This window comes from Candoia aspera, chromosome 3 (genome assembly GCF_035149785.1).
Source record: "Candoia aspera isolate rCanAsp1 chromosome 3, rCanAsp1.hap2, whole genome shotgun sequence".
NCBI lineage: Eukaryota > Metazoa > Chordata > Lepidosauria > Squamata > Boidae > Candoia > Candoia aspera.
Genome location: NC_086155.1, coordinates 106,188,226 through 106,204,335, shown reverse-complemented (window position 1 = coordinate 106,204,335; position 16,110 = coordinate 106,188,226). Strand labels below are relative to the sequence as shown.

Sequence of the window (16,110 nt, the reverse complement as noted above, 5' to 3'; positions counted from 1 at the left end):
ATGTCCTACTTGTGGGCTCCCTATTGATGACTGGTTGCCACTGTGGGAACAGAATGTGGATTTGATTGACTTTTGGTTGAATCCAGGATGGATAATTATTTTACCTTCTTAACTGATTCTTCTGTACACCGGTTCATTTTCAGAAAACAGAGATTAAAAATCTAATTTGTAATTAGAATGAACTAATTGCAGACTTAATTCCTGCCCATTCCTAGATGGAACAAATAGCAGCACACCACTGGAGGAACAGGCTAGGTTCCCGCAAAAATACCCTGATCACTTTACATGGTTCGTAATTATTACGAGAGCACAGGCATGTCATCAAATAGAAGATGGATAGGTTTTAACATCTGGCTGCCCTTGATTATCTGAACATTCTATATGGGGAACTTCATGAGCTACTTTCTATTCTGGGAGATACAGGTATGGAGGCCAGGGCACAGATGAATTCTCTTTCAAATTACATCTAGGAGGTAACGATCTGTTAAGGTTTTCAGGATACCCTCTCAATAGGCTAGTTGTAGCCCCCCATTAAAAAAAACAGTACTTGAAATAGGCAAAGAGAAGGGGACACTGTTTTATGGGCTAAAACCTTAGTATTCAGTTATGATTTTCCCCTAATCTCTGATGTTGAAAGACCTTTTGTTACAAAGAAGAATGCTTAATATGGCCACATTCCCCTAGAGAACATTCTGCACAATCATAAGTCTCAAAGTTTAAAGTAGTACACATACACAGGGTGTGGGAGGGGTGCACAGGCTGGAAGCCCGTCTGCACCAAATGCACTTGAGTCGCACCGACACCAGTCCTCAATGACATCTCCACTGCCTGAGCACCACAGGGAACTCATGGTGGCCTCTTGCAGCAGCTAGAAAGAGAGAAAGAAAAGCACAGAAGGAAATGAGGAACATGTGAAAAGATCCTCACCGACAGCGGCACTGAAACTTATTTTCCATGTCTGTAGAATGACAGTCAGCAAAGCAAAGATCTTCTTCTATTTATCTTTCATTGTGGTGGTGGGGATGCTTCTTACAAGAAAGGCTTCTGGTTTGAGCAGCAGTGACAGTGTTCCCTGAGGCTCCTTTGGACTATTTTTTTCTATTTAACTCACAGTGAAGTCACAATTTGAGGCTTATACTGTGATCAGGCCAAAAAACAATGAGCTGCAGAGTCTAGAGAAGAGTTCTAATTATGGTCATTTAAATTTGAATAAAGGCCTTTGCACAAATGTTTCCTTGGTTTTGGCCCACGCAGTGTGTGTGGAACACAAGAATTCCCCCGCTGGATCCTGCTGCTCAACACAGCATTGTCAGGGCCTGGAAGGGCAAGGCCAGCATGCATAGCCCCATGCCCTTTGCCTGAGTTCAGAGGCCCTCACTTGGCTTAGTGAATGAAGAAATCACACTTAATAGATGGCCATGTGACTTCTGGCACAATGAAAGAGGGGGAAAACACCACCAGCTATTGCAAGGATGCTGGCAATTCTAGGGGCAGAAATAGCAAAGCAAAGGAAGGCCAAGGCATTGTGAAATTTCCCATCCAACTTAATTCCTCTGTTTGCACTGAAAATGTTTACAGCATTTGACTCATGTGCATTGAAATAAATTACTACACAGTAGACCAGTCTCACTGGGATACTGAGCTTGCTCTAACTTGAGTCATCACATTTCCCATGCACCTGCTCTCGGCTGCAGCTCTTTCTACTTAATGTGTTTACAATACTTTTCCTCATTTTCAATATTGCCGCAATATATTGCAACAATTTTATAAGGTATCCCAATAATATTTTTGTCCGTATTATTGATATAATGGGAAGCTTAGAGTGGCTTACCAAAGGCTACATAATTAGTTTTCATTTTTCATTTCATTTCATTGTATTTATGGTCCTGGATTAATAAGACACAAATACAAAACTTAAAATACAGGAAAAAAACAAACAAACCTGAAACAATAAAGAGAAGAGGATCTGAGTCAACCTCTGTATCTGAGCAAACAGACATATGGTTATTGTATGGGAGACTGCTATATTTGCTTATAGTCTCCATAATACACTTATTATTACATAATTAGTTCATGGCTGAGCTAAGAGATAAACAAGAAATGTCTTGTTCTTTATTCACCACACTACTTTTATACACTAGACCTATATAGTCCTGCTGTGGTGAATAAGAATGTAACATAGAGATTTAGCCATGGTACTATATAGTACATAAGTTCTTTAGTATAAACTGGGCAGCAGAAAAAGTGCATGAGAAGGAAGAGAAAGGAAGATTTGGGGGCTTAGCAGACTTGGCAAAGAACCTTGGTGTGATGGACATGGTTTCACTTGCTGGCTTCTTATTGTGGATCAGGTGATATCTTCCTACTCCTGAAGACTTCAATGCAGAATTCATTATATCAAGTACTTTGGATAGTACTCTGGGCTGCTGCACACAGTTTTGAGGATTCTGGACCTATCTTAAAGCAATTTGTACATTTCTATGCATATACATATTCTAAACAACGGTATTTTCTACTTAGGCAGAGAATCTGTGCAAGCAGATGTTCCTGTTTCCATTTTCTTTGTACCATGTTTAGCAAATCTGCATATGTTCAGTGAGCTGAACAAACCTCAGAATTAAAATATGGAAGAATACGAATTAATTTGCAGATTACTTCTGCAAACAAGATCAGATTATGGGAACTCCAAAATACAGGGAGAAATTCACTGAGGAGCATTAATAAATATCCCTATGCCGAATCCTAAATATCTCACATTTCATGCTGTTTTGAGTCATTATGCTTTTAAAAAGAAGCCTGGAAATGTCATTGTGCTGCTTTTCCTTCGACCTCTCCTTTCTCCCCTCGAAAACATCTAATTAATTTCAAAAAAGTGTGAGTCTCAGAAAACATCATGGAAAATTTATTTTGTGAGCCCTTAAAACACTCTCTTCTTATCTGAGACCCCATTGGGGCTAGAATGCTTCCTTTCATCACTGTTAAACCACTCACCTTCTGAGTCTGATTGTTGATGACTAACTCATAGATGGGTGCTGCTTTTGTGACCTCCAGGAGGATGGGTTCAGCCACAGCATCTGGGCTAGAGGTCACGTGACACAAAGGACAGGATGAGGGGCAGCGGCCCCTGCTTTGGCACTCCATGCGCACTCCGGCTGCCATGCGTTTGGTCCCTGATTCCGACAAACTGGCAATGTACTCTGGAAAAGTGAGGACCCTGGGATCTCGCTCACGCTCTTCAGATTCATCTGATGGGGAGTTACCTGCAACATATACTGCTGGATAAAATCAGGCATCAGAGAGGAATAATCAACCGTCTTTCATTACAGACCCCTAAAAATCCAAAAGAGAAGCTGCAATATATGGGAGCACAATCATTCTCAAGAAACTGATGTGGCTTTCCGATTAGGGTGCATCCTATATTTCAAGCTTCCAGTTGTGTTGTTTTGTAACATCAGTTTTTCTATTGTGGCCTTTCCCCCCAAATTCGGGGGCTATACTTGGGTAATGAGGCTTGTTAGATATCTTTAGTTCCCATTTTTCTGGTATTATTGAAATTATGTTATATACTGTAATTAGATCACCTTATTTTCCTTCCCACTACAGAGTAAAAATGCATAATTCTTTCAGCCTTTCCTCATGTAACTTGCTTTCCAAAATCTTTGCACATCACACAAATTCTTCCTCAAAGTGATTTTAAAAAAATCACTAACATTTTATTTGTGTGTGTGTGTATGTATACGTGTGTATACTGTGTGTGTGTGTGTATATGAAACAAAAAAAAAGAAAAGAAAGCATATTATTGAACATGTAGAGACAACATTTTTTTACACTTGATCATCAGTATTGGTCAGTCTTTTCCTTATGTTTATAGAAAGCTGGTCTATAAGCAGAGTGTGAACATGTATGATCAATCCAAGATTAAATGGTCAGGGTTGTGATGTCTGTTGGAAGTCCTGGCAAATCCAGCATGCCTCATTAGCATATGGATGGTTGCTCTAGGGTGCAAACTCTCCATGCTTCTGAGGAAGCTGTTTGTTGCCACTCCCACTTCCTCTCTCTCTTCCTCCTTCTTCACCAGGAGAGAAGCACATGGCTGTGTGCTGCTCTCCTCCATTTCTGGGTGCTATGCAGTGTGCCTGGAATTCCCCTTTCTACATACAGCTCTTACCAGCTGTAGGGCTAAGAGATCACCAAGTATAGGTAAAGAACAGAAGAAACAAGGAACTTCATTTTCCACCAAAGATGGATGTAACAACGAAGAATAAAGTCAGTAAGACTCTTTTTACTTATCTTTAAACCTACTACTGTATGTCTAAGCATGTGATTCTTTATGCTTAGGAGGGCCGAGTGTGTAAGATCAATAACCTGCATTTCTCTGACATTCTCATTGAAGCTATTTAAGATAATGTTCTTTTTCTGTGTGCAGCTTCTCAGCTGTGTTAAACTCTGCTCATTCTAGCAGGCCACTAAACTGGCTTCAATGTCATCCCATCCTAACAGAATATTCTTTGATAAATAATTTCTAACTTCTCAGTACGTATCTTTAAAAATAAGTTCAAAGCTAAACAGACTTTCACAAACAGTATTACTCCTGACAGGAATAATTACATTTTACTCTCTGTTAAGAAAAAACAAGCGTGGAATTGGATTTTAACCTCATATCTTTATAATTTGATAGCAAACTACATGCTGGAACAAGGGAGGCATGTACTGTATTCTTAAATCAAAGATGGTGAAACAGACTCCTGGTTCTAAAAACACAACACTCTTCAAACGGACCTCATCTTTGCTGGATGTGTTTCAGCTACCCTTGATTTTCCACTCCTGTTCCTGTTTACATATGCAGTAAAATCCTTCCAAATAGGCAGGAGTGCAAAATATGTCAGCTGGAGATCAAAAGGGAAGAATTCCACACAAATTATTCTGGTCAGCATGAGAGAGAGAAGTTTTGAATATGGAATAATATCCGCCACAACCAACTGCATCCAATATGCACAGAAATATTTCTGATGTGCTTTATGCTTAGAGAGAAGTACTTTAAAGGGGTGGCCAATTCACAGATCTGCTTTTAAGGTGAACTCTGGAGGAAAGCCAGCAAGAACTGGGGAGCCTTCTGTGCCGGCCAAATAACCTGTAAGGAATTGAGTGCACAAGTATTCCAGGTGACCCAAGTTTAGATTGTATAAAAATTGTTAATGAGTGGAAGGAGTTGAAGAAGTCTAAGCGTTGGAGAAAAGAAAGAGAGTTGGAGAAGGACAATATTACATTAGCACTCTGTGGATCCAACACATCTGGAGAGGGGAAGGGCATTGGAGGTGGAGTGTTAAATTATTAGAGGACTTCTGGGGAAAGAGAACTGAGAAGAGGAAATAGAAGAATGGCAATAATGGCTGCTGGAGATCTATGGGTTGTGGGACCTGGCTACGCAGAGTAGATGGCCCTGGTGGGAGTCAAGGAAGATGGAAAGTGAAAGGATTACCAGTAAAAAAAAAAAGTCAGCTGCCAGCCTGACTCATAGAGGGAAAACTGCCATCAGAATTTACAATTTACTTAATTATAAATTAGAAAATAAGTAGGGATTGGAAATAGAACAATGCACCCAACCTAATAGAGTATACACATATTGAGGAAGGAAAGACTCAATATTCAGGAATACAGAAAAATGTTCAATCACTTTGCAGTTCAGAATTGCAAGCAACTTTATTCCATTATTTTGAAATGGGGAGAAGAAGTTGGGAGAGCTTTGCTTTGCTGAGGAATATGACTTGGAAATCAAAACTAGATAATAAAGGTGAAAAAAAAATGAAATGGAGTTTTGCACTGAGTTTTCATCACATCTTGAGAACCAACAGAAAGCCCCAGTCACAGTGCCATTTACGATATTCCAATAAAAAACGGTACTTCTTTTCAATATTAGCCACCATAACAGAACTCTGAGAAGTAGTTAATACAACTCTGATGTCTAAAAATGAAATCTAAGATGGGTTCAGGAATATAAGTAAGTTAGCTTAATGTCCATTCCATGCAAATTCATGGAAACGGTTCTTATAAATAAATGAGAAAACACATACTGTATAACAGTAAGAGTAATTGGCGTGGTTGATGCAACGGAAAAACCTATTTTACTAGCCTTTTTACGCTCTTGGACACTGCTAAGTATTTCAAAAGACAAGATTATGTAGACATGCTATAGTTGAACTTTCTACGCTCTTGACTAAACTTAGCAATCATAGGAGATAGGACAGATATTTTTATGGAGCTTTTATATACTTTCTATGGATTCTTTGCTGGAAAAAAAGCAGGAAGCAAAGACCACAGTTTAAAGTGTAGGGGGCAAATGTGGCTTTCCCCAAGGAGCTTGCACGAGTTTTAATATTTTTAAACAGTTCATAAATACTCTGATAGCAGTATGACCAAATTTATGGACGACACCAAGAAAGTTATGATTGTGTAAACTGCATATTCAGACATTTTCAAAGCAACTATCAGGCCCAGCCCAAGAACGACAAGGAATCAATCCAGCCAAACTTCAGTACTTTAATTGCTCATACCGTATAGACAGAATCTTGCCAGACAAAAGCTACTCTACCTAACCTAAAGGGAAATAACCTGGGAGGCTCTAGGCCGCGGCTACTCTGAACCTCTTTATCTTCTCATGCTCTAGCTCCAGACTGTTTTTTTTCTTATCTCACTCCCCTCCTTGGAATGTGCTCCCTCTTTACTGAGAACCAGCTGCATTACTGTAGTCCATCACATCAACCTCTTTAAACTGCGTAAACGGCAAATATACTTTAATGCAGTGCAAGTAGTCCTTGTTTAGCAACTGCCTCATTTAGTGACCATTTGCAGTTATGACAGTGATGAAAAAGTAACTTTATGATCAATCCTCACATTTATGACCTTTGCAAGTCTGTGTTGGCAGATGCTGGGAAAGCCTTTAGCTCAGGAGAGGTCAAAAAAGTCACACACCAAGCAGTTCTATAAAAATAATTTATTTACAGAAAGCAAAACAAAAGCAAAACATATTTAAAGGACTTAGCTCCCCTTTGGAGCAAGCCTTGCTTGGCTACATTGCCGGCAGAGAAAAAAAAAAAAAGGAAGTAAGAACAAGTCCAGGCAGGTTTCCTCCCCCCAGGCAATTTGCATGAAGCACGTGAAAGGAGACAATCAAATACAACCTCTTCACCCGGCCAAAATGATTAGGTACAATAGCAGTCTTAATCGTTAGTAGGAAAACCTCAACAGTCTGTAAAGTGAATGAAAGCTGAAGTATCATAAGCACAGTTGTGGTTTCACTTAGCGACTGCTACACTTAACGATCAAGTTGTAGGTCCCAATTGTGGTTGCTAAACGAGGATTATCTGCAGTATTGTCTCAGTTAAAAATCTTAAGTTGATTTATTATTAAGGGCCCCTACCTCCTGTAGCAATCCTCAATAAGCAGAAGAAGACCACTCCATAGAATCCAGAAAGAATTGAGAGCAGAAAGATACAGGATACCAGAAGAAACTCCTAAGACATTCAACTCTTGGCCCCGGAGTCCCCAGTCACCACCAAGTCTTCAACAACTGCACTTCAACAACTTAAGGTCAGGCCAACAAAATTGGGTGCTTGCTCATATTGGAATCCTACTCAAGAAGAACAGCATTACAACAAATATTATCAGGATCAAATCACCAGTACTTTTTAGTAAGAGAGAGGCATCCAGAAAATATTTAAACTTAGATGCCTATAAATTGCTAATGCAACAGCTTCAATAAACCTGATCCTAGCTTAATAATAGTTCTTCTCCAGCTCAGTGTTCAGCCCTCTGACTATGGTCACTGCTAAACCTTCTTCATCTGATTCAAAAGACCAGACATGCATAAGCTGGATGTGCAAAATCTGGGATGGGCTGAATGCTGACATGGCCATTGTTTCCCCAAAACTAACTAGGTACATGGTGAAGAAGTGAGCATGGCTAAGACAATAGCTTAATTTGATTGGATATAATTTAAATGTGACTTAGATGAATCAAATATAATTAACACAGTTAACATGATTACACTCCATTTATTAATATCTCCCACCTTCTCTCATGTTAAATGTTATATAAATGATGGCATGGCCCTAAGGCCATTGATTGTGCTACTGATGTGAAACTGTTTGATGTAACTTGGAATGATTTGTGTTAACACTTCACAGGAATAATTCAAATTCTGCCAGAATTTTACACCTGCTTTTAATGAAGCAAGTACTGTAGTACTAATTTCCAGGAAGGAAAGTGAAAGGAAAAAAAATAATGATTTCGATAGAAAAGCCTGCTAATAATCTATTGAACGCTGGGTGGTGCTATGAAGTCACAGAACACAAGAAATTTGAAATCTTTATCAGATGTCTAATGGGACATACGTGTTTATGTTGCAATAGTTAGAGTAATGATCCACCGAATCTGAGCCAATAACAAACGGACTATAAGCATGCAGTCTAGGCAGAAAAAAAAAGAACATTCAGATGTCAAATACCTACTAAATAGTGTATTGTGTATTCAGTCAGAAGCGACTGAACGAATAAACAAGTGTATTGCTGTACAGAGCAGGGGGTTGGACTCAATAAACTAAGCTAAGAATTCTTCTCAAGAATTCCACACTAAAAATGTTGCACACATGGACTAATTTCAGTCCTGAACAGTATTCTTCCATTCCCAATCGAAGCCCCATAATGCTCTGAAGCAATATTGTGCAGTACTTGGTGGTCTCTGAAATGTGCTCCAGTTGGAAAGGATGGCAGCAAAGTCAGTTTCAGTGAGAGCGTTCAGAATTTGTTGGTGATGATGGGGGAGACACTACTGGTACGATTACTTTTTTATTTGCCCCACGAGTGTTTGCTAGCAACGCAGTGACTGTCATCATGTCCGCTGTCCTCACCTGATATGATCATTATAGAGGAAAGAAGAAGGAAGAGAAGGAGGAGGAGGAAGGAAGACTCCTTCCCAAATTCCAATCAGAATTCTTTTACTCCATTTCAATGAGAAAAGAAAAAAATGGAAAGAGTTCTCATAACACTGCTCTGAGTAAGCAATGCTGAACCATTTGTTTCTCTCTCTCTTTTTTTTCTTTAAACATCTTTCATTCTCCTTTAGGAAGCCATAGAAAAGAGATCTAGTCACAACCTAGGAGTTAACTAGTAAGATGAGGGGCATTCTCAGGAAAGTGATCTATTCCTCAAAAATGGTGCTGAAAGGATTTGGGCTAAGGCCAATTTGAGTTTGACTCTCTAGATAAGTATGTATTTGGGTAGGGCTGGTATCATGTAGGTTGGTTCTGGCTTCCTACATTATTGCAAAAGCCCACTGCATTCGCTTACAACCACAGAAAAGTTTGTAAAACACGAGTCCAGAGAGTTTTGAACCTGGAGTGGTAGATTTCATGAGCAGATATTCTGATTTCTCTTACTGATGTCTATCCTTGGATTTGTTCATCCAGTAGAGGCAAGGAAGGATGCAGCTCTAGAGAGTTGCTATTTACAGTCCTTGGGGTCACTAAAACTGTTGGAAGTCAGGTTGATAAGGTATGGAGTATTGCTGCTAGGTGCAGCAGTAAGAAGAGCACAGTGGATATGTCTTATTCAAAGACTGAGGAAGGTTTATGAATTTTCTTTATCTTTTTTGGCATCTCTGCTCCTACATCAGGTAGAACATTCCACTTAGTCTTCTTTTGGCTTGCAGCTGTTGACAGTGCTGCAGTGCTGAGCAATTGGGGGTTGGTAGGCATACATCCCTCACCTGTAAGGTACCAGCTGCAGGAAGTTTAGCCCTATAGTCCGCCTAATGTATCGCTGGTTGGACTATAGTCAGGAGCAGCTTCATGGACATTAGGACACAGCTTAATGTATTTCATGTCTCACAGGTCAATAGTGTATGCATGGAGCTTTCATGAATGGTTTCACTGTGGTATGAGTGTAATCAGGCATCTAGTATAAGGCTCTGAGACACAAGAAGAAGAGTAATTGTCTGTCCATATGGCCCACCAGCACTCTCCAGGAAAAATGAAGAATGATTCTAACTTGGCACTCAGACAAAGCAGCCATCAACAGACACATAGAAGTAAGCAACATTTACATACCATTCAAAAGAGACAACAGAAAAGCCAAAAGACCAGAACACCTCCTCGCCATAATCAACACCCAGATATGCAAAAATCAACACTAGGATTAACACCAGATGAACAACCAAACAGCACAATACACCCTAATCAAGGAACTATTAACTCAGGCAATCAACCAAGCAGCAAACAACAGCCCAATCAAGCAACTTCCAAGAAGAGAACAACACTTCCACCAACACAAGCTGGACAAACCATGGTATATAAACCGAGAGCAAGGCCCACTCCCTCTTCGCACTGAAGATGTCGCCTAGTCTGGCAATGAAATGTCTGCAAGAAAACAACAAGGCTCAGAGAGCACCAAGGACTCCACGGTTCTAACTTCGTTAGAGAGGAGGAGGAAGAGATTAGGAAAACTCTTTTTGTTGCTTGTTTGCTTGTTTGTTTTGAGAAAAGAGAAGGTTTTCAATGTGAAGAAGTGGGATCTGAGCCTTTACATATGAGAGAAGGAATATAGCTATGGCACATTGTAATAAATGTTTCTGCGCAGTTGCACGATCCCTATATGCAATGCACAGAGACCACAGTTTGAAAGACTAGAGCTAGTGATTTGCCATGGATAGAGACTCCTGGAATTATCCCTGGTAAACAGGGACATTTGGAAGATATGTTTCACTCTGTTTTTTTTGCCAACAGAAGGGTCTCTGATGTAAATGGAATAGTCAACTGTTACAAGAACTTTGTGGGTTATTTGTTTGAAGTCAATAATAGGTAACCAAACAATCAGCATTCTATGTCTTACTCTTGGGCCCATCGTATTTCCCTGCCTACCTTCTTCTCATTCCCAACCTTCCTACACATCTTGTCTAGAATGTTAGACAAAAAGTGGCATGGTATTTACTTGTAGCATTTAAATTGTGCACATTTATGCAAAAATAAACCTGCTTGCACAGTCATGTGTGCAAAGTATTTTGAACATAAAGTAGGGCTCTTTCCCAGTGCAGAATTTGGATTTTGGTTAGGGAACATCGTTAATACCCCTTCTCCAGATTTTTAAGATCTTTACTGTTGCTCTGACTCTTTCTAATTAATACGAATTGCTTGGCCAAGGTCAAAACAGTGGCCAACAGCCAGAAATGTCTGCTCTGAATTTCTTTTCTAGGGCTTTTGAACAATATTTAAACTTCCCCTGTGATAGCTGGAGGTCATGGGTTTCTTTAAAAAAAAAAACTTAGAATCTTGCTATCGCGAGCATATGTTCTCTTATGCTCGCTTGTTATCTTTTAATTGGTTTCTATTCTAAATGTATGCCAACTGTTCCTGCTGGCGGCAGAGGCTGCTACTGAAGCTGGGATGGTGCCTTGTCAACTTTATTGATGCATGTGTGAAATGTATATTACCATTCCCATTTGCCTCTCTATAGCTCAGCTGCTTGCTGGGCTGCTGAAAAAGATCTCTCCATCATTATCCATTTATCCCTCTTTTGGAGGTGGCTAGTTCTGGAGTCTGTAATTTGGCAAAATGCTCAAACAACGGTGGAACAGAAATTGTACCAAAAAAAAAATCTCCAGGCAAAATGATGGTAGACTATTTCTAACCATTTTTGCCAAAATAAAAATAAAACCCTATCTTTCTGTGAGGGTGAGAGGAGTAGAAATATTTATTTGTCCAATTTGTCCCCGCCCACCTCCTCCCATTGGGGGAAATATATGAAATTATTGCTGAAATTCACTCATTCAGATTCTACTCATCCTTCCTGTCTCTTATTCAGACTCCAAAAGGCTTTACCCTAGCAATTCAAGAATCCACGTTTGAATGGAATTCTTGAATCTCAATGTAGAACTTGAGGGAGGGATCTGCAACAGTAAAACTACCTACTCTTCTCAGTGAGATGCACTGGATAGAATCAAACATCCTTTAATATCTAAACCAGACCCTGCTTACTGGGAGGAAAGAGACATAATCCCATGCACACTGCCTTGAGTTTCTGGAAATCGTGGAGATCAGGATTAAACACTCTGTTGTTAATAATAAAACACTGACATGGGAAGACTCAAATCAATCTCCTGATCCCTCTCAAAAAGGACCCTGGGCAATTTTAGTTGTGCTGTATAGGATCCAGGGACACTGTATAAACAAAACACGACCTGCCAGAAGCCTAAATATATAAAGGCAGCTGCCCTGAGGCCACAGGCAAAGGGGGCCCATCAGGTTCTCCTTGCCTCCCAATCCCTGTCCCACATCTTCAACCAATCTGATAGCATGGACTAGGACTGCCCTATCTGGGTTGCCAATATCCAGACAAATACTAAATGACATGCAGAAAACAGTTAACTCTTTGCCCCATGGCTCTATTCATATCCCTGTTATCAGTTGCTACATACATGAATCAGGTGTCAGACAGGAAGGTGAGAAGTGAGAGTTTTTTCCCACCTTCCCTGGCTTTGGGATTCTAGCAACCTAATCCCATGCACTACCTAGCAGTCTATAGGACATTTCTCTTTTGGTACTAGAAAAACTGCAACATGGACATCAGTCATGGACATTCCCTGGGGAAGGTGTTCCATAATCTTATCAACCAGCCCCAGTTAATAGCCTTAGCACCTTGGTCTTTGAAGATGACATTAACATAACAGTATATTAAACCAGTCAAGAGGCTCTGAGGGCATTTATACCTGATACCAGCTTAACCCTGTCAAGATAGGATTGCATTTGGGAAAAATATAAATCTACTCTAACACCCACTCTACCATTATGGATTTCCCCACAAGAAGCGTATAGTAGGAGAGAAAAAACAGGAATTTGCAAATGGCTAAGATATTTGGACCTAATAAAATTTGAAGGGGCTATATATAAAATGAAAAGAAGAGATGAATTGGAAAATGAAGGACATCCATGCCAATGGTTTTTGTATTTTCAGTTAAAGGAACAATTTAAAATTGATGCCCAAAGTTACAAATTCACAAAAGATTTAACCCGGTGGGATAATTTAGTTTATGCCAACAATGACCACATAATTTCCAAAATATATAAAATGTTATTACAAATAAGAATGGCAAATGTACAAATTAAACAATGTATGATTAAATGGGAAAGAAATCTTGGACATCACATTGACTATGATGTTTGGGAAAGAATGTGGACCAAAGGGCTGAAATTTACTTTAAATTATAATTTAAAAGAAAATTTTTACAAAATGATGTACATGTGGTACATTACTCCGGACAAAATATCCAAAATGTTTCAGAATACTTCAAATGTCTGCTGGAAGTGTAAAAAAGAAACAGGGACATTTTATCATATATGGTGGACTTGTAAGAAGGCGAAAAAATTTTGGACATCTATACACAATATAATTTGTAAAATGTTGACTAAAGAAATTAATAGAACACTGGAACTCTATTTATTGGGCATCATGGACAAGGATTTGGAACATGAACATGGAAAACTTTTACGATATTTGATCACCGCAGCTAGAATTATGTATGCATCAAAGTGGAAGGAAGAACTGACCCCTTCAATGGAAGAATGGACATTTAAATCCCTGGATCTGGCGCAGATGGCAAAACTTACGGACCAGCTAAATGATAAAAATGTGGAAGATTTTCAAAATGACTGGACCCCCTTCTTCAACTATGTAGAATCGACCCAAAAATTAACGTAAATGTGTAAAACATATGAATATAATACAAGATGTAAATATTATGTATTTGACTTATATAATCTCAACAGAACTGTAGAATTATTGTAACCAAATTAGTGAATTGTGAAAAGAAATTATTTAGTTAAGGTATAAAATTGTATTACTTAGGGAGTTGGAAATCCATTTCCTTTCTTTTAAACCTCTTCTTCTCTTTCTTCTTTCTCCTTTCCTTTTTTCTTTCTCTTGTTTTTGCATTTTATGTTTATTGTTGATTTGTCATTTTATGTTTGTATTATTTGTGTAAATAATTTAATAAAGACTATTTTTTAAAAAAAAGATAGGATTGCATTTGGTTTATCAGACAAACCTGATAAAATATGTTCTTAGCTATTGAGACCCATTTGTTTCTCCAGTACCAATGATGGATCAAAAAACAGCCCACCACCCAAGCAAATCAGAACAGGTTACCACCACTCACTTGTTACAAACAACCCACCTGCCAACAGTATCTCTGTCTGGACTAAGATTCTATTTATTAACATTTATCTAATCAATGACACTTTTAAGGCACTTTCAAAGAGAGAGAACCAATAAATCAAGGACATGAGAAATTTGAATTATCTAATAACAACAAAAATGCCAAGTCACTTGATAAATTTTTAATCTCATCTCAGATAATGTCAGCCCCACCAAGTAGACCAGATTAGGAAACTACCTCCACAGGAGGACTAAAATGACACTTTGTTGAGATAGGTTCTAATATCAGAATCTTGCAAGTCTGATTGTGCTGTACCTCTCCTCCTTCTTACACCCCAATGAATCAGGGAGGTCCCTGCTTGATCCCTTTCAGATATTACCTTGTTTCCCAGGACTTAAGTAATGTTTCTGCCCCCTTTGCCTAGGTAATGGTTCTTGCACATTTCTGCCAAGATCATCTTCCTTAATCTCTACAAATAGCCAAAATTTGTGTTACCACAGATTTTGAGGACAGGAGATACATCTTTTCCCGAGTTAAAATACTCATGTTCCCAACCCAGTGTCAAATATCCATGTCTGTTTTCCAGAAAATAAGCTAATATCAGTAACTGATCAAAGAAACCCCTACAAAGAAAACATGCCTGTTAAACTGGGAAAAAGCAGAGAGAGGGCCCATAAAGATATAGGACATTTCTTAACCTCCCCATTGTGCTGGAAATGGAGCACTTCAGGCTGCCTTTGAATCGCTGCTTAGCAGGCTCAGGGGAGAAACCAGCAGTGATCAACAATGGTTTATCTCTTGCAATTTTTCAATCAATACAAAGCTCTTGACGTGCACTAGAGGGGACGATAAAGAAAAGAAGCAGAGCAGAAAATGTGGCAGGTGACAGGACTGAAGAGAGCTGAAAGGAGAAACTTGGTGAAAGGAGAAAACTCAAGATCTAGAGAAACAAAGGGGTTGCAAATAGTGTTACCTGAAACATGAAAAGAGAAAATACTGTGTTTTAGAAGGTGTTTGATATGTAGCAGCAGGATGGGTGGGCCTGTACATATACAACTAAAGAGACAGGTAATTTTTCAACCACATCAGGCCCATCAAGCTCATCATTTTAAAAGTTAATGCCAAAGTAAAGCTTCCAAAATAAGATTGTGGATAGGCCAATTGCAACCATGTGCATTGATCACTCCAAGGTCTCTTCACTTCTATGATTCAACATCAGGCAGGTTTTGCTTAACTTTCCCCTAGACAATAGCACTCCTCTCTGCACTAGCTCTCAGCCATATCCATGCTGTACTTAGACCAGTGTTTCTCAACCTTGGCAACTTTAAGATGTGTGGACTTCAATTCCACAAAGCTGGCTGGGGAATTCTGGGAGTTGAAGTCCACACATCTTAAAGTTGCCAAGGTTGAGAAACACTGACTTAGACTATGCAGAGCTTTGGATTTAAGTTTGTAAGTTAAATCTAGGGTTAGAATGCTATCAGAGTGGGTAATGGTAAAAGTAGGTGGGGAATTTCAGAAGAAAAACAGTTGGCAGGAGGAAGGATTAAGCATTATTTTTTTTTAAAAAAAACATCCTTAGAATATTCCCCTTCCCCAAGGAAAGGACTGTTTAACAGAAGAAGCTACTGTTACATATGGCCAAAGTATAACATGTAGTTTGTCCTAAATCATGATTAACTGGAAAATCATATAGGTTGTAGGAAGAAACCAAAATTTAATAGTCTATATAAAGCCTTGCAAAGCTGCCAACTTTGGAAAGCTGAGATAGTTCAAGCAGCTGCAAGATCAGGGATGTAAGCCAAGAAAAGGCATCAGTGGCAAAAAAATTTTACTTTATCTATTTATCAAGTTACTTCAGACTTTCCACAAAGAATGAATGGTAATATACATTGCCTCTCTTACTTT

The 16,110-nt window shown here is 39.0% G+C and overlaps 1 protein-coding gene across 1 annotated transcript in view; it reads right to left on the bottom strand.

The window, feature by feature from the left end:
• ASTN1 (astrotactin 1) overlaps positions 1-16,110 on the bottom strand; it is a 252,732-nt gene that overhangs the window by 18,454 nt on the left and 218,168 nt on the right. The window contains exons 17-18 of the mRNA XM_063299889.1: positions 2,992-3,260; positions 735-868 (exon numbers count right to left, since the gene is read on the bottom strand). Of these exons, the coding sequence (XP_063155959.1) occupies positions 735-868; positions 2,992-3,260 (403 nt within the window). The remainder of the gene's footprint in view (positions 1-734; positions 869-2,991; positions 3,261-16,110) is intronic.